Below are 26900 nucleotides of genomic sequence, written 5' to 3'. Positions count from 1 at the left end.
CTGACACTGTTCATGTGAGAATGAGGTGACACATTATTACACACCATTTTTCCTAATGCTTTTGGTGGGAGATGATCGAATGCCGTCTGAAGAATATGACCAGCTTAACAGAGGAACAAGATGGTTGGGTGTGATGAAAGATTGGAGATTCTCTTGCACGGGTTGAACATTGTTAGTCATTTCATGTCTCCTGTTGTAATAAAATGTTTATATTTGTTTATATCAATAATTGTGACTTGTGCAATTTTAACCAATTCAAATTTAAAATAATTATTGATTCAAGTAGATATAAGGAATTTTGATAATTTTTGCTACACTTTTCTTCAAATTACGGGCGAAATGTTCAGATATCACTCTTATATGAAGCATTTTTTCCAGGAAACAGATTCACGGTTTAGTTTTTGTTTCCATAGTTGTCAACTCACTGCTAAATGAATGTAGCTGTAATGCAAGATAATACTTGGATGAAATTTATGGATAGAAGAGCTAGAGCGAAACGCAGCGTATGGATAATCACACAAATAAGTCGAATCACTACCCTTAAATCCTTCTTTCTAATCTTTCTTCCAAGCCATTCTGCTCAGCTGTGCAAATTATCAGGACACATCCTTAAAAGATCCTGACTGCTCGATTGTTGTGTTTGGCGTGATGTAGAGCCGAACTTCAACTATGAAAAATAGGTAAAGTGGGAGATCACTATTACAACCTTAACTGAGATCTTGTTGGAGTTGGTATTAGCATTTATAATAACAGATTTCTTCCGTTTCTCAAAAATATTGGTTGTTGTGAGAAAATTAATACAATGAGTACTCAACGTTTCCTTGCTTATCTTAGTTTTACATGCATTGCATCGTCCTCCCTCAGTTATGCTCTAAAAACACCCTGCCACCCCAACCCAACTGTGCCATCATTTTCTCTTATCTTCCCATGTCAACGGATGTAAAGATCCCTTTCTATCACGTACTTACTGCCTATGATAGAAAGGGTTGTTCTTCTCTTTGATCTGTTTCTCCTTTAATCTTGTTCCATATCTAGTCAATGATGTGATGGGTGCACACTACACAGGTTGGTAAGCAATGCTCTGTTTTAAGCACTGGCAGTGACTGTTCAGCATGTTGAATTTTTACTGTTGGAGGAGCATGGCTCTGTTCTCATGTTCTGAAAACAGTGTTTACATTTCTTCAGGAGAGTGAAAATAACTGGATTGAAGGCTTTTATTGTCAAGTATAATGCGATTTAAAGCTTTCACCACAACGCGCACAAATAACAACAACAAACAGATAAAGAATCAATACATAATTGTAGATAAATAATCAATAACAGATAAATAATCAATCAATAAAGAGTCAATAAATAATAATAAAGAATCAATAAATAAGTAAAACAAATAAATAGTCAACATATTAAATAAGTAGTAGTCAACATAAAAACTAGTTAAGATTGAATAAGTGATCTGAAGTGTATAGCAGTAAAACTTGATTAAGACATCTTAGGTGCAGGACTGGAGTTGAGTATGGTGACGGCTCTTGGGAAGAAACTGTCGTTGTGTGTTTGTCTTGGCTGTTATGGCTCTGTAGCGCCTGCCAGAGGGCAGCAGGTTGAAGAAGTGGAGGCTGGGATGTGTATTGTCTTTTATGATACTCCTTGCCCTTTCTAAGCACCGGGATTCATAGATGGTATGCATTGAATAGTGCAGGATATAAGTATGTTCCAATTAGGGAAGCGGTGGTAACATCTGATTCTTTGTTAGAATTGGACATAACAGAGATGAATATCACATTTCTCTTTAATTAAAGAGTGAATCAAGAAATTTGCAAATTTGGAAATGACTACAATGTCAAGCAATTATGTTGTCCTTTAACTCTACATATAAATGCAAGTCTAGGGAAATTAAAATGGAGTGACATCATGTAGCCATCAGCAACAACATTGGCCATTCACCATGCAGAGAAAATGGATTGAAACATTTTACGAAATGACCAGCTTGGAGTTGTGTTCAAATCTGAATGCCAGATGGAGCTTTCTCAATGCATAGCTATTGCAAACAACAGAAGGGTTTGAACGTTGCAGAGTATTGCAAATCCAAGTCACCCAACAATGAATAAATTTAGAATAAACTGGTGGCAATGAACAAACAGAAATAATCAAACAGCTTCTTCTCTCATTTTACGCTTTACTTCTTATTTGTATGCCTCACCAAGACTAAGTGTATTTTTATACCTGGCTTTTCAATGAATGTGTTTAGGGTTGTGGGGGTGGCAGCACTTTAGTGGTATGGGCTGTCAGTCTTTACAGATTTTTACCCTGCTCCTGCTCCATAATGAAGAATAAACTATACAATTGATCAGGACATGAATAAGCAAAATGTTCCAGGTAAAGAACGAAATCCAAGCTCAATTTGACATGATCTATTGCGGACATGACAGTAAACTTCCTTTTACCATCAAGTCCTTGCATGTCTTGTTTTGTTGGGTTTTGGTGGTTTGGGTTTTCCCTTGTCTGTCCTCAAAACCCTGTCTATATATTTTAACCCCATGTTTTTCTCAGTTGGCGTGGGAGTATTGTCTTGTCCGGAGGTTATGCCACGATATGTTGGTTTGTTTCTTTATGTTTTTAGTTTTTCCCAGTTTTTGTTTGTATGGTTTTATTTGGTAAACGGCTTGGTTTCTATTAAAGCCTTACGTTTGCGCACCGGCACTCCCTTTCTCTGCCTGATTCCTGCACTTGGGTCCAACTCTGTTCTGCCACCGAGCGATTCTGAAGATTGCATTATTTCTATTGCCAATTATCAGGCAAAAGCAATGTATAGTAGTTGACTATACATCATACTGGAGGAACTAGTGCTTTTCAACTGTCGTAATCACAGGAATGTCATAAGTGATCAAATGACTCTAAATATAATAATAATCCATTAAATTTTTTCTAAATGTTAAAACTAGTCTTATGTGAGGACTTTTTTTTACATTCGGATGACCTGCATGTCTTAAAGTCTAAATACACTTGCCTAAGATTAATACTGCCAATAATTTTGTCAAATTTGGTGGACATGGTTTGTAGTCAAGTGTGCCTTATAGTTCAGAATTAGAGTAATTTTAAAGTCAGTGAACAAAACCAAATTAGCTATATCAGTGCATGCTAGCTAGGGTTTCCATCATTAATTTTGGCATCAGCAATCTTTCTACTCTTGTTGATGCAAAGAGATTTCTCTAGCAGGCACAATTAATGAAAGCTGAGACACTTTGCCACAAGAGGTTTTGCATGTTTAGTATATCTGAAAAGCACACCCAAATTAGAACACAAAGCATCGCCAACAGAATGAAGAATATAAATGGAAGGGTGGCGGGAAGAACATTTCAACTCCAATAAACATGTTTTAAACACCACAAAGAGAAATAACCACTATATATAATTCAATCAGCAGTAAAGCCTAAGAGCTTATGAATGATAGAAGGATTGATTATCGTCACAAAAGTTAATGCCATATCACCGGCAATGCTCGAGATATTTTATATTGTGGGGGGATTTGGGGAATCCAATTGTTCAGCTAATAGTCATGATGGCAGTCCTCTAACAGCTGAATTAGGATTGGATACAAAGCACAGAAAGCCCACTGTGCTCAATTATGTCAGCTGAGCTAAGACAACAGGGATACATGTTATAGTAATGATTTTTTTTCACAACTTGTTCAACTTAAATGTGTGTTTCTTGGAAAACTTAATTTACAAAATCAATGTCAAAATAATTGGATTGGATTGGATAACTCTATTCATCTCGTATTCTGGAAATTTTGTTGTTACAGTAGCAAGAGGGTGAGGATGCAGAAATAGGATTTTTTTCTAAAAAAATAAAAATAAAAAATCAACATAGCAGGAACAGTTTTGGTGGTCAGAGAGGGGGAAAGAATCATATATAAGCCTCACGAGAGTTTTAGTCACAGGCCTAGACAACCTTTGGAAAAAAAGGGCCACAGTCCGGAAAATTCGGTAATTGTTAATTTACAACTTTAACTAAACAAGGAAATCCAAATCCCTGTCCCTAAAAATCACAGTTTGAATGGATAAAATTGACCTGTTGTCATTAATGCAGTTATTTTCTTATTCATGCACAATAAGACTGGACAGATAAGGATAATGTTTAACGCATAAACATTTTAAGTTTCGATTAAGCTTACACATCATTATAACTAACCCGCACAATTGCAGTATTCCCAAGATCTGTCTCTTTTAAATTAAAAAAATTAATGCCCTGTAAAGATGGCGCCGTTCAAGCGGGAGCCTGTGGCAGTAGCTCTGCACCAAGGGTATCAGACTCTTATGTTTTTCGTGTTTTACAGCCCTTCTATCCTTTTTTAAATGACATTTTAATATTTCCTAATACATTCTTTTTTACTTTACTTTGTACTTTATAATTTTTACTTTAATGTTTTTACAACTTTCCTTGTTCTGTTAGCCTGGCATCTTTCGGCCACTTCTTTTTTTGGGGGGGGGACCGGCCAGCAATGCCTACGCTGTCACACACATGGAACTAGCTGTTACAATACGCAGCAGAAGGAGCAACACCTCGGTACCGCCGGAGGTCTGGAGCTGGACTAAATTTCTGGGAGAAGAGGCAACGCTTCTGACCAACCATTCCATCCTGGGATGGGATGGAAGAGCTGTAGGCCCCTAACAGCAACGGAGTCGAGATTTTCTGCCCTGCTGCTGTTTTCTTCAGCTTCAGACTACTGAGTAACTGTGGGGATAAGCTTGCAAGAGCGTATTCTCCAAATTGGTCACAGTCTGCAGCAGTTCCCCATCTCGTGGAAGACTTCTTGTGTGTGGTTCCAGTTTTTGTCCAACTTCAGAAGGTCTTTTTGAGTCCGACTCAGTTACCGCAACCAAAATGGCGCTGTTTAAGCGGCAGCCGGCGGCCACGGTAGCTCTGTCCACTCTTGTTTTTTGTGTTTTTGCTGCTTTTATGTTTTAATGATTTGATGATTACATTTACTTTGATTTGCTTTGTACTTGTGCTTTTGCTTTGCTGTTCTGTGGGGTTCCAGTTTTTGTCCAACTTTATGCCTTTTTGAGTCCGATTCAGTTACCGCAACCAAAATGGCGCTGTTTAAGCGGCAGCCGGCGGCCACGGTAGCTTTGTCCACTCTTGTTCGTTTTGTGTTTTTGCGGCTTTTATGTTTTAATGATTTGATGATTCCATTTACTTTGATTTGCTTTGTACTTTGTGCTTTTGCTTTGCTGTTTATTCTGTCTAATCACCCTCTTGCTACTGCCACAATGTAATTTCCCGAATACGGGATGAATAAAGTTATCCAATCCAATCCAATCCAAATATTCAGGGATTAGGGTTACTGTATTGGTCACTTCGCAAGCGCGTCTCCTCTGTTTGCCACAGTCGATCGCATCCACCGGCTTTCGTTTTTGATCGCACATGCAGTTGAAATTTGGGGTTTACCTTCTCGCTTTCCACGTGAAAGGAATCTTTTCACTATCAACTGAATCTTTAGCTGTGTATTTCAGAGAGGAGTTTTTACATCGTTCATTGCCAAATGTGCCCAACATTGTGGTAATTAGCGGATGGCAGAGGCATTTTTGTTTTGTCTTTGCTGCCGCTGTCATTGAGGCATAGACTGCATTATTTTTTGCATTAGATACTGTAGTTCTTGCATATGAATCATTCGGTTAATGTATTCACATTAAACTTAGATCTTGTACATTATGGGTGCTCTTGTGGAGCAATGCTCTTTTTATAGCATTGATCCGCTCAGCTGCTCTTAATCTCATGACTCTTCAAAAAATAAACAAATCTGAAAAATTCTGGATAAAAATCACCACCATGGCCACGCATGGCTCCCTGCTGCATAGCCTATGGTCAAAGTTTAGATTTTCATCAAAATCTGATCTCAGATTAGGTCTCTTTTGTGTGTTAGCGTGATATTATCTACCTTTCTAGAATACTCTCACACTCCAAAACTAACATTACAGGTCTACAATAATTCGTCGCATGCCAGTTTATTTATTTATTTTTTCCCTGAAGGCATATTTTCAGTATCAAATCTGATTGTCAGCAAATCAACCCCATTTACGCTTTATAAAGAGGGCTTTTGTAATCATGGCCATAAGTAAATGCCAATAAATTGTGCTTTACTGTGCCACATGTTAGTGTTTTTACATAAAAAAATGTTTAAACTAAAAATTTAATTAAAAAAACATTAATTATTTCTCATTGCAAATCTCTTTATTGATATCTAATTTGAGATTCTGAAACTACTTTATATTATTAAACAGTATGTTGTCAGTTAGTATCTAACTTGTCTGCTATTTTAGCAGACCTTACGTAAGACTTAGTCCATACACTCTTAACCTCATGGGGGCAGCAATAGCTTGAATAACTATTAAAATAAATTATATAATAAATTAGATATGCTTATATATTCTGACTTTCTATGACTGAATTTCATTTATTAATTCATTTTCTATTTTGCTTATCCTCACAAGGGTATATGGGGCACTCATTTAACTCATTGGCTTTGATTGACAGCACTAGACACCCAATACATTTTCTACCTTTGGTCATTTTCCCATTAAGTTCAAAATGGTTTGGGTGTCTATTACCATCGATGGCATTCAATAAGTTAAACACTGTTTAAAAAAAAAACCTCAGTACTCAGTTTTATTATTTTACTTGTATAAATTTAGGTTAATTCACGACATATATTTACTGTATAATATACAGTTAATTCAATAAGAATTTGAACACCATGCTACGTTATAAGTTCCTCCACTTAGAAATCATTGGGTTTGAAATTGGTTTACCTAGCCTAGCAGGTCCCACGACCTCAAACCCAATACAGAATCCTTGGAGGGAGCTCAATCTCTCTGTTTCTCATTGACAGCCCAGAAATCCGACTGATCTATAGAAGATCTTTGTGGAGTAGTGGAATTCCCCTCTGCAAACCTGGCGAAGGATTATAACAAACATTTGATGATTGTAATTTAGAACTAAGGCCACTGTACCAAATATTAACATTGTTTTTCGTCGTTAAAAAAATCATACTACATTGTGATTTCTGGATTGTTTATTTTAGATAATATCTATCTCAGTGGACATGCACCTACAATGAAAATTTCAGATCCCTCCATGATTTTCATGTGGAAGAACTTGCAATATAGTAGGGTGTTTAAATACTTGAATTTGAAGCTGTCGATCGGTTGCATTCGATCGTTAAAGATGTGCAAGGATAGCTGCTTTGTTTTTGTTTTTTTGTTACATTTTTTCCCCTTTTGTTCTAAAAGAATCCCTCCACTTGTTGCTAATACAGTCCGGTTACATTCATGAATTTATTAGGTTGAACTTGCAATATAGTAGGGTGTTTAAAAACTTGAACACTGACTTTTAAGTAATACAATAATGGCTGATAGTTAAAAGTTTTTAATTCAAAAGTTTTTGTTCTGGTTATGCTCACAAGGGTCGCGTAGGGTGCTAGAGCTTTTCCTATGACACACTGAATTTGTTGTCAGCCAATCACAGGGCACAAAGAGATGGACAACCATTCATGTACCTACGGGCAATTTAAAGTTTCCAACCAGCCGACCATTCATGTTTTTGGGATGTGGGAAGAAACCAGACAAAACCCATGTAGACCCCACGGAGAATATGTAAATTCCACACAGTGAAGGTCAGAACCCATCAGGGATTGAACCCTCGATTCCAAAACTGTGAGGCATATGTGATGATCGGTCAATGAAAACTGTTCATTTTAAATTGAGTTGCACTGCTTTTAGGGCTCACTAATGGTGTGAAAAAATTTAATTGATCATTCTTCTTGTCATTTTTATCTATAAGACTGCATTTTAACAGGGTTATGTAGTCTTTTTGTGTTCCGGTGTAGTTACAGACATGATAAGCTATTTTCTTTATATCGGGACACGTCTCATCTCATCTTATCCTGCTTAATAAAAGTCAGGTCGCGTAGCCAGCAGCTTCAGCAGGGTGGCGAAGACTTCCCTCTCCCTAGCCACTTCATTCAGCTCTTCCGGGAGTAACCCAAGGCCTCCCCGGCTCAGCCGGGAGACAGTCTCCCCAGCATGTGCGGTGTCGGCCCCGTGGCCTCCTCCCGATGCGACGTGCCCGGAACGCCTCCCGAGGAAGGCGTCCAGGGGTATCCTGGTGAGATGCCCTAGCCAACTCACCAGGCTTCTCTTGATCCGAAGGAGCAGCAGCTCTAATCCAAGCCCCTCTCGGATGACTGAGCTTCTCACTTTATCTCTAAGAGAGAGTCTGGACGTCATGCGGAGGAAACTCATTTCAGCCGCTTGTATCCTGGATCTCATTCTTTCGGTCACGACCATAGCTCGTGACCATAGATAAGGGTAGGAACGTAGATCGACCAGTAAATAGAGGCTCGGCTTCTTCTTCACCACCACAGACCAGAATCTGCATCGCTGCAGACGCTGCACCAATCTCCCGCTCCATTCTTCCCTCACTTGTGAACAAGACGTGCTAGAATAATTGATTGCAGTATTATGAAACAAAAAGTTGTGTACGTCATATACTGACTAAAATTGTGGACTTTGAATATCATTTATTTTAATCGGGAAGTAAAGTAGTGACTTAAGGAGATCTGGGTTTTAGTTGACAGGTATTTCTGAACGTTGATCCCAAAGGTAGTCTCACTTGAAACTATGATGATTGATAAAAATCAGCAACAACAAAGGCCTTTCCTTGAGATAGAATACTAGAGCAACGATGAGAGAGGTGGGACAAGCCTCGTTTCCACTGTTTGCTCCCATGCATCATCATTACACTGTTTCTCTCTACCAGAACACCCCCCCCCCCCCCCTCGGATTCCTACCCTTCCTTTGTGTTTAATAATTCTCCAGCCATAAAGAGCACCCTTCTCACCCACTGGTAGGGGTCTAATAGCCACATGACAAGGCACAAAGACTTGTATTGTGTCTCACTGTGACCAAGCCTTGCGCTACCCTCTAGGTTAGCGAGAAGCTTCAAGGTACTGCTCCCTCCCTTTTTCTCTGCCTCTCTGTCTATGGAGATATGATGCAGTACACTAACACAACCTGACAGGCGGGCCACAAAGACTGCCCTGTTCTGTGCACTGGAGTTGGCTTTTAAATAGGGGAGATGATTTGCATGTGTTTACAGATGAGAAATTGAATTGTTTTTTTACCCTATGGGAAATTCCTTGCAACGATTAACCTCTATTAATAATAATCGGACATAGGCTTTGTCATCACCATTGACTCGACAAAAGCCTAAATGTCACCATACCCAGCTGCGTATGACAAAATTGTTAGTGCTTCTCCATAAGGTGTGTTTCCTGGCAAATGACCCAAATAAGTGATCGTTTCAGACTCGTAATTTGGCATTCTGCCTTGATGGATACATCGCATAACCTCCCGAGCGGATCAGCTACCTCTTACTTTTTCTCGCTTACCTTCAGTCAGCCAGTAGGAGGCAGATCACCACCCAACGTCTTTTCATGTTACCTCACCCCAATATTATTATAGAGAAGGGATTGTGTGTCATGTTACCGCAAGTTTAGAGTGCTGATGGATGTGGGGAAAAAACTGTCCTTAAGCCTATTTATCTGTACTTTATGAGACCTTTAGCGTCTGCCAGAGGGCATCAGCTGGAACAGGTTGTCACCAGTGTGGTATGGGTCCCGACAATGTTCCGGAGGTCTCGAGATGTCCTCGGGGATATCGTAGGTCCGTTGGTAGTCTCTTGTGGTGGATATATCGCATCTCCTTCCGAGAGTAATTAAATCCTGGAAACTGTAGAAAAAGTTTGCCTCGCAGATCTCAGTAAATAACGAACGACACCAAACAGGAGAGCATCAAGCCGCAGCCCCCGTGCGCGCTGCCATCCTATTGACATGCCTGAAACCAGCTAATACATTTCTAGGTATTTTTCCTGGGCATTCGTAAGCAACATAACATGGGAACCACATCGTATTGTTTTGTTTTCATATGTCTAATCATAATTTTCTTCAACATTTGTGCTACTGGGGTATACAGACCGTGCAGGCTTGTATTTTATAATTTACAACATGGATTGAGACCAAGCTTATATTCCCGTGACCCAAATTCCTCTCTCTCATTCTTCTGGTAAAAAGTTGCGTAACAGTGAGCTGTGTGTCTATTTGCATAGCTATAACAGACTTACCAAACTATTTCAGTAAAGAAACAAGCTGTGTGAATAGTTTAAAGCAATAATGAAATATAAGTTCCTTTCGGCTGCAACGTTGCCAACATTTTTGAGCAACGAAATGTTGAGTGAGAAACGTGTTCATAAATGTTGCCCTAGCATCACTGTCATTGTAATGGATTATCATAATTTAAAAAATGTAATGTTTATATAAAAATTCAGTAAGAAATGTAGTCTTTTCTTTCTTTGTCACTTCACTTACTAATTTTAACTGCACACAAAAAGGTGCGAAACTGCAAATTCTCCTGTAGACGAACACACCCGCACTCCAAGGAATACAAATCTATGAACCGGCATCATGATGGATTTACACCGTAAATACGCCCGTGAAGCTGGCATGACGATAGGACGTCAACACACTGCATGGAACAACTCGTAAGGAGACTGATGATGTCGCTGCCATTGAATTTGGCAATTGTAGTCACAGTCTCAAGACAACAACAGCAATATTTGTGCAAGAAAAATGCCTCTCAAATCTTATCTATAGTCTAATGTGAAAGTATTACCCCTTTCATCAACAGATACTTAAACAAAAATTGTTGTAATAGAAGAACAACAAAACTACCAGGCATTTAATTATCCAGTGTAAAGCACTTATTACTTTTGAAACCTTTCTTGTGTATGTCTAAATGTTTGTGTTATACTGCCCGTTAGTGATAAAGTCACATGTCAAAGTAGTGGAACTTTGGGTCAGAATGGATTGATAGCATCTTCAATTATTTTAATTAGGGCAAAAAATGTTTAAGATACAAACATTTTTTTGTAATCACTGCATGCTATCTCTGTCTGAAATACTTTTTTTTCTGCGTAAATTATGAAATATCCTTCAAAATAAACATATTTATAAAATTGGCCATGGTCTCCACATTGGTAGTGGGGGGCTAAAATATACAAATGCCCAATTATATCATAACCACCACACCAATGTGAATTTTATATTTTTACCCAAACAATCTATTGAGCTAATGTTGGAGGACCAGAGTTTGCCAACCCTGACTTAAAGTATTTAAATAGTATTAAATATATTATATTTCAATATTAATACATTATAATCTTTTCATATGCCTGTAACTTTGGTATTTAATAAATACACGTCTTGATTATTCGGGCGGCCTGGTGGAGCGAGTGGTTAGCGCGTCGGCCTCACAGTTCTGGGTTCCTGGATTCAAATCCAGGTCATGTCCATCTGTGGAGTATGCATGTTCTACCCGGGCCTGCGTGGGTTTCCTCGAGGTACACCGGTTTCCTCCCACATTCCAAAAACATGCATAATAGGCTGATAGGAGACTCCCCCCATCTGTGGCCCGGGAACAGCTGGGATAGGCTCCAGGACCCCCCCACCCCCCCCCCACCCCTCCCCCACGACCCTAATGAGGATAAAGCCGTTCAGAAAATGAGATGAGACTTCTTGATAATTGTATTTGTGTATTTGTATTTTCGTATAGCTGCGAAAACATGTAGTATGCTATGTAGTATTAATAGGGGTGATCCTACTTCGCGGTTTTTCGATTATTGCGGACATGTCTGGTCTACATTAAAATGAGAAATTAGTGTACAACTGTACACCTTTGTTATTAAAATGTGGCTAATTAACTTACCTCAATTACTTAATGTACACAACTCAACACATTGTGGAATTTATCTGAGTTTAATGAATGAACATTGTTTTTCTAGTATTTTAAGCATCTAACAGAATTTGTTTCATCTGTCCATTTTCAAAAATGCTTATCCTTGTCAAGGTCACAGGGTGATGGCTCCGCAAAAGGCGGAATGCACTCTGAACTGGTTACCACATAGTTATGAGAAACACACAGACAGACAACCATTTGCATTCACATTTGCACCACCACTGAGTGGGAATTGATCCTACACTGCCTACAGCAAAGGCAGGCAAATATATCACTCCACCATCAGGGATTTTAGACTTTCACGTCTTGAGGATATTTTTTCATGGTATACATAATTGCCATGTATTTGTTGTAATAAAATATGTCATTTCTCGTCTAGGGAAGGTCCTCAATGCGGATTTGCATCACTACCTCAGTCTACAGTTCCAGAAGGGGTCTCTGGATCACAAGCTTCAGCAAGTGATCAGGGACAACTTGTATCTGCGCACTATTCCCTGTGAGTTATAGAGAAATACATTTCTTTGCAACATTGATGATGATGACGATGATGGACATTGGCTATCAATCGTGCAGTATAGTGTCTATTATTTCTATTGTTAGTCATAATATAACTAAGTAACTAACTTATTATAATATAACTCAAGTTCACAGACCTCAATGCTACTCAAAAATTTCACTATACTGAAAAGGTTGTTGTATTTCTGTAATGCAATTTACAAGGTAAATTTGACATATTAAAGGAACGACTAAAATTAAAATCAATATTTTTCTGGCTCAATAAAATTGCTTGTTTTTGTATTTTATGTTAAATTGAAAAAAATATCAGCTAGCCAGTAAATTGATATTCAACATTTTTTGGTAGTACTGTATTTTTAGACGAGGCGAGATGACTCTTCGGTTGTTAATCACACGGCAATAGTTTACATTTGACATATTTTCCTTATTCTCTGTGATTTATTTGGCAGTTGGGAATGCAACATTCTTATATTATACTAGCAACAAAGACCTGTTCTGTCCTAGACGATAAATGTAGTTGGCTGATGTAGTTTTCTTTTTGTGAATAAATTCAGCTGTCTAATTGCTCATGCTAGTTGAAATTAGAACGAGTCTTTGTAGCATAGTAAAAGCTGCTGGAACTTCTATCCAGCAGCTATGACTCCTATCTACAAACACACTGTGTACTTGTCTCATAAAGACGGCAGCAGGAGCTCAACAGTGCCAGTGGTCCAAGGCCACAGCATGGCTGAACCCAAAACTCAATCAATAGCCCTAACGGATATATCAGTCGTGGCTGGGGAATCATTTCTGTATGTCGTACTGACAATTAGAAAACCAAAAAATATTGTTCGAATCAAACAACATCTTTTAAAGGTCACATTTTTAGACAGAAGTTTTCAAAGGGATTTAGTATTGTCTTTTGGCTGACCATTACCATCACATGCACCCAATAGATCAGATAATAAAATGATTGTGAAATGACAGGATATTCCTTTTATAAGGCATTTATTTAACTGATTGGCTGGCATTGACAGGGTTAAATGTCCAATTCATTTTGACTGGGAGATACGGCAGTGATGAGGCCAGCCTCTCTTAGACAAAATGGTTTGAACATCTATGCCCTTCAATGGCAATGAAATAAACTTAAATACTATCGAAATGATTGTTAAGTACCACAGCGTATACTTCTGTTTTTATTTTTTTGTAATTAGCTTTTTCTTAATTTACAATGTTCTATAATTAAAAAAAACATAAATCACAAGAAAAAAAATACATAAAATATTTAAGCCACATTCATGTACCAAATTTTAATATTATGGCCTTCTTTACCCAAAAGGTGATGTATCATTGAGAAGTTCACTTTTTTTAAGGTTACGACAAAAAAGAGACTTTATTTTGAGTTGATGAATAATCTCTTACTTTGTTATCAGCCAAAGTAAGCCATTCTCCCTTTAGTGGACTGAGCTGTTTTACAAGTGATGCCCCACAGCGGCATCTGGGTGGATGTTGACGCAGAAAGAAAGTGATGAATGGGGACATTAAATGCAAAGTTAAATTCCCTCGTGCGCGCGCAACGGCCAGATAGCAGAGCGACTCGACTGAGGCTCTGTTAAAGCCCTGATTACAGCTAAGATGATGCTAAACGGAGTTGGCGCGTTAAGAAGCGTGAAGTATTTTCCATAACAATGTGTTTCCAGCATTTCGCAAATGAGAGCACCATCCGGGCAATACATGGCACGTTCTTAATGAGAAGCAGCAGATTGGGAAAATTGTTATTTTATGAAAGTAACTATGGGTATGTTAAGTCACAGAACCAAAAGCACTTAGATTGCTGTAGGTTTAAGATGTTAATTGTGGAAAAAATACTTAGTTTTTAGCTTTTAACACAAGGAACTGCAGCATTGTTTCATCTTGATAGCCACTAGCATTTACTGTGATGGATTATTTTATTCCCTGCAGAAGTGTATGAAAAATGGGAGAAAATCTTTGAAGTGTTTTGGTTTTTGATTTCTCAAAAAGGCCGGAAAACGAAAAGCATAATGGTTTCTGAAATAGTCAAAACACTTGGAATACCTCATCTCATTTTCTGAACCGCTTCATCCTCACTAGGGAAGCGGGGGTGCTGGAGCCTATCCCCGCTGACTTAGGGCCAGAGGCCAGGTACACCCTGAATTGGTGTTCAGCCAATCGCAGGGCACAAGGAGACAGACAACCATTCATGCTTAGACTCACACCTAGGGGCCATTTAGACTGTCCAATCAGCCTACCATGCATGTCTTTGGAATGTGGGAGGAAACCGGAGTACCCGGAGAAAACTCACGCAGGCAATGAAAACTCCAGTCAGGTGGACGGATTTGAACCCAGGTCCCCCTCTGTGAAGCCAACTCAGCCGTCAGGCCGCCCAGTTGGAATACCTTCTTTAAAAATAAATACATTTGGTTACTTAATACTGAGATGAATAGAATTGTGTCAGCTATTTTAAAACAGAGCGATCCACTAATGTTTCAGATTATTTCTGCCCATCAAATATTTAATATACTCATCCCTGGATGTCACATCAACGTATCCAAGTGAAAAACAGTGTCTCCACTATATTTTTGGCTGGTTCACCCATTTCCCTTGTTGGCAGGTACCACTCGGCAGCCCAGAGAGGGAGAAGTTCCTGGAGTAGACTACAACTTCATTAATGTGGATGAGTTTCGGAACCTGGAAGAATGTGGACTGCTGCTGGAGAGTGGAACCTATGATGGTATTTAACAAACACTACACAACATAAAGTGTACGGTGGTGTACTATGATTGATGTACATTGTTACGTCCAGTTTTACTTTTCAATTGACAAAAAAAATCCATTTTGCATTTTCACATTTTGACCCTGGTAGCCGTCAAGTATTAACTGATTTTGCCTGGGCGGGGGTGGTACCGATATAAAGACGTCCATTTATTGCTGGCTATGTGTGATTTCAATATCAATTTCCTTCAACTACATAGACGCATACCTGGAACTTTGGTGGGCACTCTATAAATCAACTGAAATGCCTGTTCTGGTATTAATTTGCCCTTTAGTGGTTGTTAGAAAAAAAATTTCTCTCTTCTGTTGCATTTCCATCAGAATAAGATTTTCTTTTGACTCATCAGGTGGATGTAATGATCTGCTTACATTTATCCATTGTTGTTTTATCATTTCCATAAATGAGAATTATCCCATGGCCACATTTTATTTTGACGTGTAAAATTTTGATTCATTAATGTCATCATGGTAAAACAAATACATACGTACAGTTGTTATCAAAAGTTTACATACACTTGTGAAGAACATATTGTCATGGCTTTTTTGAGTTTCCAGTTATTTCTACAACTCAGATTTTTCTCTGATAGAGTGATTGGAACAGATCCTTCTTTTTCATTAAAAAAACATTCTTGAAGTTAGGTTCTTTTATGACTTTATTATGGGTGAACAGAAAATAAAAGTGATGAAATCTGCTGGGTCAAAAATATACATACAGCAGCGCTAAAATTTGGTAACATGTCCCTTGGCCATTTTCACTTCAATTGGGTGCTTTTGGTAGCTTATAATGATAATATAATAGTTTAAATATCCTTCTTGCTGGACTTCTTGGATACAAGAATAGCCAGTGGGCTACTATAATCATATAGCAGAGCTATTGCAATTATAAATTGTCATAAACAGCAGTGATTTATAGCTTACTCCTCTGGTATCGTCCATGCCTTTGTGTCAGCAAAAGACGGTGATAAAATCCTCGTTATAACAAACACTTCATCCTCCCCCTGACAATCATGGATGCCACAGAAAATTTAATTTTCCACCTCACTGTTTCGCTGCACCACAAAGCTCAGTGATTGTGTTGCATACTTTGTAAAGTCATGAGGCCAAGCTGCATTGCTGTTTATTATGAAGATACAAGTGGGGCAGCAAGCCAAAAGTCACAGAGCTGGAAGAGTACAGAGGTTCTCTGCTGGCAACTGCTAAAGGTTTAGAAGTAATAAAATGGGTTCTCATTATTGTGTGGAGGTTTTGTTAATGAGATGTCCCCAATCGCACCCTGAAAGGCGACAGAGGAATGCAGGGCTGGAATAGGTACCTGACGCCAAGGCGCTCTTTCCAAACCAAGTAAAATGGCCTTCACATGCCTGAGGCCGTGGCACTCGCAAACACAGCCTGGAGCATACTGGGCACTGCAGCTCTATCTTCAATATTTGATGAGGGATTGTGACAGAGGCTGGCAAGGAGATAAAGGCTAATTCATTTGCTAAGGTTAATTGGCAAGACCAATGACACATTTTTTCTGTGAACGCCATTTTATTTGTTTGAAACGGTGCAATTCATTAATCTGTAGTGATTCATCCTTTCATTATTGGTTTTTGTGTTTCCCAGTTTTATGCTGTGTGCAGTATGATGCTGGCATTCAATCACCCCCAATTGTGTTCCAATTGTGTTCCAATTTATGATATACTCTCTACAAGTGTGTTAGGTTCATTAATATTTAACCTTCGTCCGTAATTATCAATAACTGCAGGCAGACATCTTATTCAATTATTGACATTTAATTAAATAGAAATGGGTAACAACAGGTAAAACCTCCGAAGGGGAGAGTTTCAGCAAGTTCTTCTTACAACTTCCGAACGTCTCCCCGAATAGACGTTTTCGTACGCCTCTTATTGCCATGAATCAAAACAATTTACAGAGTTGTTGATCATTCCATCACGTATGAGTAAAAGCAACATCTGGGACTACAATAACAATCAAAGTATTTTACCAATAACAAAAACAGGAGACTAGACCTAAACAACATTTAGATTAGAACAATTATGCCTTCCTTGACCTAAGAATCATATAATAATTACATAAAGAAAAACCCGAAGTGCGTCACGAGTGTTATGGACGTGGCAGAAACAATATCTTTGTTATGGGCTCCGTTGCTGGAAATGGCAGATATCCAGTCCTTGCCCGATCAACAACCCTCTCAGCCCGATACTGGGTATGTGGATGTAGCAACAATCCTTGGAGAAGTCCATGTGAGAGTGGACTAGGCGGCAGTTCATGACCTTGCAACACTTTGAGAATAATAAGAGAATGATTTAACAAAGAAATGACTTAATACAACTATATTTATAATAGTAATACAGAATAAACCCAACAAAGTGCCTTGTGGATTTGCTCTATATTTTTTTGTATATGATAAACATTTTCCATGCATCCGGGTCTCCAGTCCACCAGCTTAAGACATAGTCTATATTTTTCAGAGACACAAGAGCGCGAGCCCCTATACCCTAACCTTCCTGGCGTGACAGTTGAATTGCATCTAGGACTGAGCAACTGTTAATTATTGGAGTCCAAATACTTTTAGTAAGAAACGGTTTTTAATAGTTGCGATCTTTTCCCAACAAAGACTATATTTATATTAAATAATAATCAGCATAACAAAATGTGGAAATTCACAGTTCCCCTCTCGGTGGAGCAACGTGACAGATTCTTAGTATCCTGATCATCTTAAGTTGCTGACATTTGGGACAGCTACAACTACCATATTTTCTCACGTGCATGTCGTATATGTAGTTAAAGAAAATTCTGAATCAAGGATACGGCTTATTTGCAAACAAATTAGACTTGACATGCATGAAACTGCAAGGTGACAAAGACGAAACGCCATAATGCATGACAATGCAGGTGGTACGATCATTTATTTCAATATAGAGTAATGATAAACAGATGAAATGCTAAACAAAACTTATTTTGACATCTATGAATGAATTTCAAGAAAAAAAATAAACAGAATATTGTGCTTATCGTTGCTCGCTCAGGGTGCCGCCATATTACCTAGGGATGACAAACTAGACCGCTTTGGACACATTCCTTGTTTTACTGCTCACGTGACTTCCTTTTTGAATTGGTCCACGTGCAGGCAACACCCTTTCGGAACATGCAATGAAAAGTGCAATCCAGCAGACGATCCTTTCGATTCATACAGTATCTCAGAAATACCACGTGTGAGGATTTTTCTTAGGATTTTCCCTTCAAAGTAAAATCATTTGTTCTCCCTATTAAAATCATGAATATGAAGGTGAAACTTGTGAATCAGGAGCGTCTTATACGACAGAAATGTTAAAATTAAATACTTTTAAGGCAATTGTAAGAATGTGGCTTATACATTGAGGCGGCTAATGTGCGATCATATGTATCATGATAATAGGCTTATTATACTTTTATGATCAAGGATTTATCTCATTTTGGCTGTTTCCGATGAACTCAAAACGGACAGATTCGAGCATTCATGAAGATTGTGTTATATTTTCAAAGCCTGATAAACAATCAATACAGTGTCTACATAAATTTGATAATTTGGGCCTCTGTATGTGTTAGGTTAATTTTTAGTTATCTTTAATATAATATAAAAAATACACGGAGACATCGAGCACATCTTTGGCGTTACTTGCAAGAGAGAATCCATTCTGACTTCGTCCTCGTCACAAATGATTCTAAAAGACCGAATTCATCTCCTGCCAATTTAAGGCTTGCAATCAAAACAATTACAAGGTTAAGAGGCATAAGAAGTAACCGAGTAAACAATTAAGCTTGTGTCAGGTAGACCGAGCTTTACTATTTCAAAACAATTGCGAGTATCTTCGGAGGTTCATTCGATATTGCCATCCAAGTCCAAACATTTTATGAGTCCTTCCCTAAATCTTCATTGTGAACTTGCGACTGGGTGAGGCGTCGAGGTTTAATCCAAATCAAACAATCAACAGTCCTTGGACCCTGTTGTTGTTGTTGTTGCACTACAAGCGCCTGAGACCCTCAGACAGCGCTAGAGCTGCCACTGGAACGCGGATTATTTCATCCGGGGGGGTAGTCGGAGGTGAGGGGCAGTCAAATATCTCCGGCTGGATGAAAACGTAGGGTGCCACGTTCCTTGTTGGCAGCTCTGAGTGGTATTTGTTGGAATTCGCAGGCCACGGCGACCGGCCTCTCAGGAGACACCACGTGAAGGTTTCCAACTTTGTCTCCCCGGACCCTGTGCGAAGCCAGGGTTTCTAAACAATTCTGATGAGTCCAACTTGATAGGGACCTTTCCCTCTGCTCATCAGGGCCGCAAGCAGATGCACCAAAGTGACCCCTTCCACCGTCAATATGCTAAGTTAAACAAAGCATTGCCAATATATAATAATGTATAAATTTAAAGAAAGCGAACCACATATATAAATGAACCCAACAGTATGTACATATTACATAACAGACACATGGAAAAACACTCATCCACAAAGTAAAAAAAACGGTGGTGATTATTGTGATATAAGGTTAACGTTGACTTGAGTAAATATGTCCTCATAACATTTTGAACAATATGACAATATGATGAGACTGCCCCGCACTCGACTCGAGTTCTGCACCTAGGAGGACCTAATTTACACAAATTTATTTTATTACTTATTAATTGGGTATTTATGTGTGCACTTCATGGTGAAGCTTTGAATCTCATTATACATGTATAATGACAATAAAGCTACTCAATTTAATTAAATCTTTTTATTTAATATGGCATCCAGAATTTCTGCTTCCTTGTGGGTGCAACCCACTCATTGCGTCAGTATTTCCCTACAGCGCACACTTCTGAAGTTACTTGATTAACTATTCATAATTACTGTAAATTAACAAGGAGGCAAAGTAAACAAGGAGTCTTTTGGGGTTTTAGCTGATTTCACAAAGCTTTTTAAAAAACACTGACTCTCAAAGACACAGTACCCTCATTAAATCAGTAAGAAAAACAACTAGCCTGCAGATGCTTTTCCCTTTTTAAGATCGTATGGTTTGGGCCATCTCTCCAAGATTTCAAGCCTAACACTTGCATTGTGACTAATAATCTTACCGCAATCATAGCCACATGTCTCCTTGGGGTCCCCAAATACAGTTGTGGTCAGAGGTTTAGATACACTTGTGAAGAACATAATGTTAAGGCTCTCTTGAGTTTCCAGTTATTTCTGCAACTCTGATTTTTCTCTGACAGAGTGATTGGAACACATACTTTGTCACAAAAACATTCATGAAGTTTTTTTTTATGATATTATTATGGGTTAACAGAAAAAGTGATCCAATCTGCTGGGTCAAGAATATACACACAGCACCACAAATTAGCAATTTTGGCGACTTAGAAAGTTGGGTCAGTGAAATGAGCTTCATAGCATGGCCTCTGAACATCTTGATTATGATTTGAGTGTTTATGAGTGACAATAGCTGTTGACTAATAAAAATAAGGCTCATTGGATGCAAACGCCCACGAACGCTACAATGGGAAAGTCGAAGTAGCTCAGCATGGATCTGAAAAAGTGAATACTTGACTTGAACAAGTCAGGAAAGTCACTGGGACCCATTTCAAAGCAGCTGCAGGTCCGTGTAAGAAGGAAGCCCTTGCTCCAAAAGCGGCACGTTAAGGCTCCACTGAAGTTTGCTGCTAATCACTTGGACAAAGATAAGACCTTCTGGGGGAAAGTTCCGTGGTCAGACGAAACAAAAATCGAGCCATTTGGCCACAAGGCCCAGCAATATGTTTGGAGGAGAAAAGGTGAGGCCTTTAACCCCAAGTACACCATGCCTACCGTCAAGCACGGTGGTGTTAGTATTACGCTCTGGGGCTGTTTTGCTTCCAATTGAACTGGTGCTTTACAGAGAGTAAATGGGATAATGAAGAAAGAGGATTACCTTCAAATTTTTCAAGATAACCTAAAGTCATCAGCCCAAAGATTGGGTCTTGAGAGCAGCTGGGTGTTCCAACAGGACTATGACCCCAAACACACGACAAAAGTGATAATGGAATGGCTAAATAAGGCTAGAATTAAGGTTATCGAATGGCCTTCCCAAACTTTCCTCACTTAAACCCCATTGAGAACTTGTGGACAATGCTGAAGAAACAAGCCCATGTCAGAAAGCCATCAAATTTAACGGAATTGCATCAATTTTGTCAAACGGAGTGGTCATAGATTCAACCAGAAGCTTGCCAGAAACTTGTGGATGGCGACCAAAAGCGCCTAATTGAAGTGAAAATGGCCAAGGGACATGTTACCAAATATTAGCACTGCTGCATGTATATTTTTTACCCAGCAGATTTGATCACTTTTTCTGATAACCCATAATAAAGTCATAAAAGAAACAAACTTCATGATTTTGTGGTGTGACAAAGAAGTATCTGTTGCAATCACTCTAGCAGAGAAAATACTGAGTTGTAGACATAACTGGAAACTCAAGAGAGCCATGACAATATGTTCTTCACAGGTGCATGTAAACTTTTGACCACAACTGTACCTACTATTGATGAGAATGAGTCATGAGGAGTACAATGTTAACACATCATATTTGAATAAAAAAGAAGATCGAGGCATACAAAAAGGAAAGCGGGGTGTGCGTTACCTGTGTGTTTGTGTGTGTGCGAATGCCCCTTCTGGCCTCATTTACAGTATGTTAATTATCTTATTTAACATAGCAAAGCTACACCCCTCGATATGTCCCTCGATATTCCCCTCATATCTTTCTGTGTCCTCATCTTAACGGGTCAAACTATCCAATGGTGTATTTGAGGAAGGATGAAAATGATTGCAGTTCTTGCTGCACTGTGGGCACTCGCTCTGTGTAGTTAGCTCTGCACTGCCTTGGGCACTAACATGACAGGAAAGGATGATGGACTTTAAGATGAGATCACATTTTCACGAGTTTCTTTTAACTCTCTGGCTCTCATTGTGGAGGATGGACATCCGATCCATTTAAATTGGGATACTGTTAGCCCTCCTAGTTAGGATAAATTTGACATCTACCACTGTCAGTGGGAGCACACGAGTTAATAAGCGTTCTATGTTTTAGGGACTCGAGTTATTACATAACAGATTAACAATAACTTAAAATGACCACTGGAATGATACATTATAAAACATGGCTTTACAAAGACATAAATGCACGTGACCTCAACTTTCCTTTGCCATGAATTTTTTTTCGAAAGTAATGTGCGCATAATATGATATGATAATATTTTCACTATATTAAAATTGAACGATGAAAAAATTGGCACATCGTCAAATTGAATATTTTGTTTAAAAAATGCATCAGCAACCAGAGGTTGCAGTTCTGAATGAATGAAATATTTGTTTCACCTATGATGAAAAATGTAACGTCAGAATAACAACCATAAGAACAATTCAAAATGAAAAAGTTTAGTTATACAACAAAATAAATATCATAAGCTCAGACTTCTTCGAGACGGAGTTAGAAAAAGGAAAACTTATTTACCAATAGCTATTCCTAATAAGCTTTTGTATTCAAACTATTTATATGAGCACTAATGCAGTGATGATAATACAAACGATAATAGCGAAAAAAACTGAATGAAAATATCAAACAAACTACCCTGTAATACGAAAATATACACCTACCTTATCATATTTACACCTGCATCTAAACTGCAAATTGTTGAGTGAGTTGTACATTTTATAACTCACTTTATTTTACCTTGTATATGTGCCATGTAGCGCTGCAACACATTTTTTGTGAAATACAGTAAATGAATAAAAATCCTAGGTCATAATATATCAAAAAAGATTGTAAAAAAAATAATAATAATGCTAACAATCCATGATGTGTGACTTGGTGTGGACAGTCTTACTTTTTGAAGCAGTATAATTTATGATTTATGATCATTTTGTGAATTACATTTCAAATTTGACTTCCTCAGGTAACTACTATGGCACACCTAAACCGCCTGCCGAGCCGAGCCCTGTACAGCCAGACTTGGTTGATCAGGTATTGTTTGATGAGGAATTTGACAATGAAGTCCAACGAAAGCGCACAACCTCAGTCAGCAAAATGGACAGGAAGGACAGCGCAGCCCCAGAGGAGGAGGACGAAGACGAGAGACCTCCAATGGTCAATGGACAAACTGGTGAGATGAACACCAATTTAGACATTTTCATTCACACTCACCATAATAGAGAGCAAAATATTACAACTTTGTGTTAGTGGGTGAGTTGGAGGCTGCGTTACCGTGTAAAAATATGCATTTGAATATTTATTCACTTCATTCCTTACTGACTATCCACACAAGGACCCTGGGTGCTGCAGCCTATCCCACCCAACTATGGGCAGGAGGATAGGGACACCCTAAATTGGTTGCCACCAAATCACAGGGCACAAATAGATGAGCAACCATTACACACATCAATACAAAATGAAAGCGAGGATGACACAGATTTGGACATCCAATGAAAATATCTAGACAACTGCCTTTCATTTACTGCCCTTTCGAGATTGTACATTACTAGATGATGGATGCCTTTCTATACTGAGAGACATGCCAGCAAAAGCAGGCAAGGGTCAAGTGTGCAAGGGTAATTGAGCATGCAGCAAGATACACATCATCAATAGAGCTGCGGGTGGTAAAGCAATTTTTCAGCCTAACACAGAAAAAAAACGAAAGTGGAGTGCCATTCTACAGAGCCATTGACTACACCTGTGCTGTACATCAATTTAAACCATTTTGCAAGCAGAACTGTTTGATCGTAATAACGAGGCCACAATTTCAGAAAGACACATTTTATAGCTATGCCATTGAGTCCCAGTGGATATGCAAACAGCGCAATCAATGACCTGATGAAAATGTCCAGATTTTTCAGATAACAGCCACACTCGAACACGATAGTAGCAGAAATGTGGCTGATGTGGCCCGGCTGTAACGTCGGTCAGCTCTGCCATTGCCCGGGAGGCAGTTCCCAGTATACCGCTGCTGACGTGCAAATTCAATGGCAATTGCTATTCTTCTATGTGTACTCTCTCTTTCTCTCCCTTCCCTCTCTCTCACTCTCTTTACCCTTTCCTCATTTGGTGGGATGCAACCATCCTCCCAGTGTGCAGAGGAAGAGCAAGTTGAGCAGCGGCAGGGCACCATGCAAGGAGCCCAGAGGAGACCCTATGGTTCCACATTCTCACCTCCCGTCTCCTTCTCTTTATACCACCTCCCATACCCCTATTCCCATCCACTTCCCCTTTCTGTCTCTGTGCCGGTTTCGCTGGCGGCATGTCGGGCTGCAGCAGACCCCAAGGACAAGGTGGATTGGAGGAAGACTGTACCCAGCTACAACCAGTCAGCTGGTGCCATGGACCTGCGAGCCTGGAGTGCAATGGCGCAGGATGATAGTCAGGAGCCCCTGCCAAAGAACTGGGAGATGGCCTACACAGAAACCGGCATGGTCTATTTTATAGAGTGAGTAGCCTTAACACTGCCTGGCTTTGCTCCAATTGCTCTAAAGTCGCATGAACTCTCAGCAGTGCTCTGACTCCACTTTTCCCAATTTCCTGATCACCCAGATCATCTTTAATTACAGAAAAATAAAATAAAATTGGTCATATCTCCCGACATCTTTAGTCAAATTATCTGGGGGCTCAGCAAAGCAAAAACAATGCATTCTCAGATTTTATATCAAAACACTATACATTGTGTGAACTGAAAATGTAGCTTTAGTATCTCATTTCAATGAGCCTTGAAATCTTTCAGCTTCACAGAGCTAGTGAAATAGCTATTGGGTATTATGGCGCTGCTAATTGCTTAAATGTCTTATTATCTTTTTTGATGATCTTTAATAAGCCTTTAGATGAATTTTTCCTTTGCGCAGCCATAACGGCAAAACTACCACGTGGCTGGACCCGCGGCTCGCTAGGAAGGCCAAGGCTCCTGAGAAATGCGAAGAAGGAGGTAGGATATTTGCTAGATTTCTTTGACTACTGTATTTTTGGAGTATTTGTTGCACAAAAAATGTACAATGAAGTGATTAAAGAAAAAAAAAAACAATAGTCCTGTACAAAGGTCCTACTAGAAGATTAGTTGCATTTCTGGCGGTATTTTTTTATATGATGAGAGACGAGAGCAAATATTAGATATATTAATGACATGGAGAACAACAGGATAAATAAGCATCAGAGTGTTTTCCTGATAATTATGGCATAAACAACACACCTTAACTGGTTTACCAAACTCTGGATCTCACACAAAATCACTACCAAATCCATTAACTCTTCTCCTAATATCACATTTGAACAACTGCACCTACACTAAGTGGAAGGCACGCCAACAGCGCCCTTCTTACAGCTATCAGTGTGGAGGAATATGTCATATGGTCAAAACTATGGGAAATAAGTGTGACTTGTAGTCCAGTATCTTATTCCTTTATAGAAAGGGCTTTCTTGCTTACAGAATATGTATTGGCAACTTAGCAAGTACTGTTGGAGTATTTAGAATGAGCATACCATTGTTAGCATAATGAACGATTTCAAAGTTCGAAGGGCTTTTAGGGTTTCCTTACTGAAAAATTGGCAACTGCTGTGGCAGCAAATGAAGAACAGTATGTTCATAAGTATAGGTTATCTCACTAAAACCGTAGTATACATGCAGAGAACTCATCATTCCAAGGACTTGCTCTTATTTGTTTGTAACCTAATGTCAGGAACTTGAGATAACATTTATCTGCACATCTTCCAAACAAAGGCTACTTGCTGTATTTTCTAGCTCCTAACAATTCATCATTTCACTGTCCTATCACTTCAACACATTTTCCATCATTTGAAAGTGATTCAGATCCAATTTTTCCCTGAAGAAATATTGTTGATTCTTTTTTTTAAAACATATTTAGTCCTAGTAGTCTTAATGTGTGTTTTACTCTTCTTGACCTTAGAGTTGCCTTATGGCTGGGAGAAGATCGAGGACCCCCAGTATGGTACCTACTATGTGGAGTGAGTTCACATCTCCTTTTTTTTCCCTGGGGGTGTGGGGTGCTTTGGGGCAGGTGGGGCTTGTAGATGGTGTTTGAGGACCTTAATAAACAATGAACGCTTTTATGGTAGTGAGTAGTAAGCAACATTGTGTTTATCTGTACAAGCAAGGCAAAAGTACAGTTGAGTTTGATGTGGATGATGCAATATGATGATATGATACTCGGATATGCCCTGCGCTTTTGTTTCACACAGCCTTTTTCAAAGCAGCAAAAATAATAGTGTTGGGGCCCTGTGTGGGAAACAAAGGGATATTTCTTTGTGAACAAGAGTACAAATAGAGCTTAATGTTTCATTTTGCTCCCATTACTCTAGACAAAAAGGCGTAGGGGGAGGATCAGAGCCTCTGTTTATAAAAGAGGGTCAATGAGAGGCCGCATCTCCCATGTCTTTGCTACTTTGTCTGGCCAAGTATGGGATCTCTCATGATTTGCAGTGATGAGGGAGTAAGGATAGGTAGCAACGTGAGACAGGGTTGCCAGATTGGAATCACTGTCTCCAGCCCAAGTTTGATTAAAAAGCAGCATGAATTGCAACCTTACATTCAAGTTATTCAATTCCACTAGTAGGTTAGGTGAACTTTAAATGTTTAAACTGTTTTAACTGCTTCCTTCCGAAACTGCCACATTTTTTCAAGAGAAACTCAAATTTTCGGTCATCTGTAGGGAACACAGAGACAGATGACCATTCGCACTGAGCATTTTTCATTTTGTTACACAATTTTGCTATAATGTT

At 39.0% G+C, this 26900-nt stretch overlaps 1 protein-coding gene across 7 annotated transcripts in view; it reads left to right on the top strand.

Moving 5' to 3' along the window:
- Positions 1 to 26900, top strand: part of magi3a (membrane associated guanylate kinase, WW and PDZ domain containing 3a) — a 95214-nt gene that overhangs the window by 42749 nt on the left and 25565 nt on the right. For 4 of the 7 annotated variants that reach the window (XM_077733001.1, XM_077733021.1, XM_077733028.1 and 1 more), the window contains exons 2-7: positions 12229 to 12345; positions 14977 to 15096; positions 23080 to 23286; positions 24432 to 24603; positions 25013 to 25092; positions 26069 to 26126. In XM_077733001.1, coding sequence (XP_077589127.1) covers positions 12229 to 12345; positions 14977 to 15096; positions 23080 to 23286; positions 24432 to 24603; positions 25013 to 25092; positions 26069 to 26126 — 754 coding nt within the window. Of the gene's footprint in view, positions 1 to 12228; positions 12346 to 14976; positions 15097 to 23079; positions 23287 to 24247; positions 24604 to 25012; positions 25093 to 26068; positions 26127 to 26900 lie in introns of those variants that run through there. The other 3 variants (XM_077733008.1, XM_077733042.1, XM_077733014.1) reach the window with 2 other exon arrangements.

This window comes from Stigmatopora nigra, chromosome 1 (genome assembly GCF_051989575.1).
Source record: "Stigmatopora nigra isolate UIUO_SnigA chromosome 1, RoL_Snig_1.1, whole genome shotgun sequence".
Lineage (NCBI taxonomy): Eukaryota > Metazoa > Chordata > Actinopteri > Syngnathiformes > Syngnathidae > Stigmatopora > Stigmatopora nigra.
The sequence above is the reverse complement of the archived record's forward strand: the minus strand, read 5'-3'. Positions and strand labels throughout refer to the sequence as shown.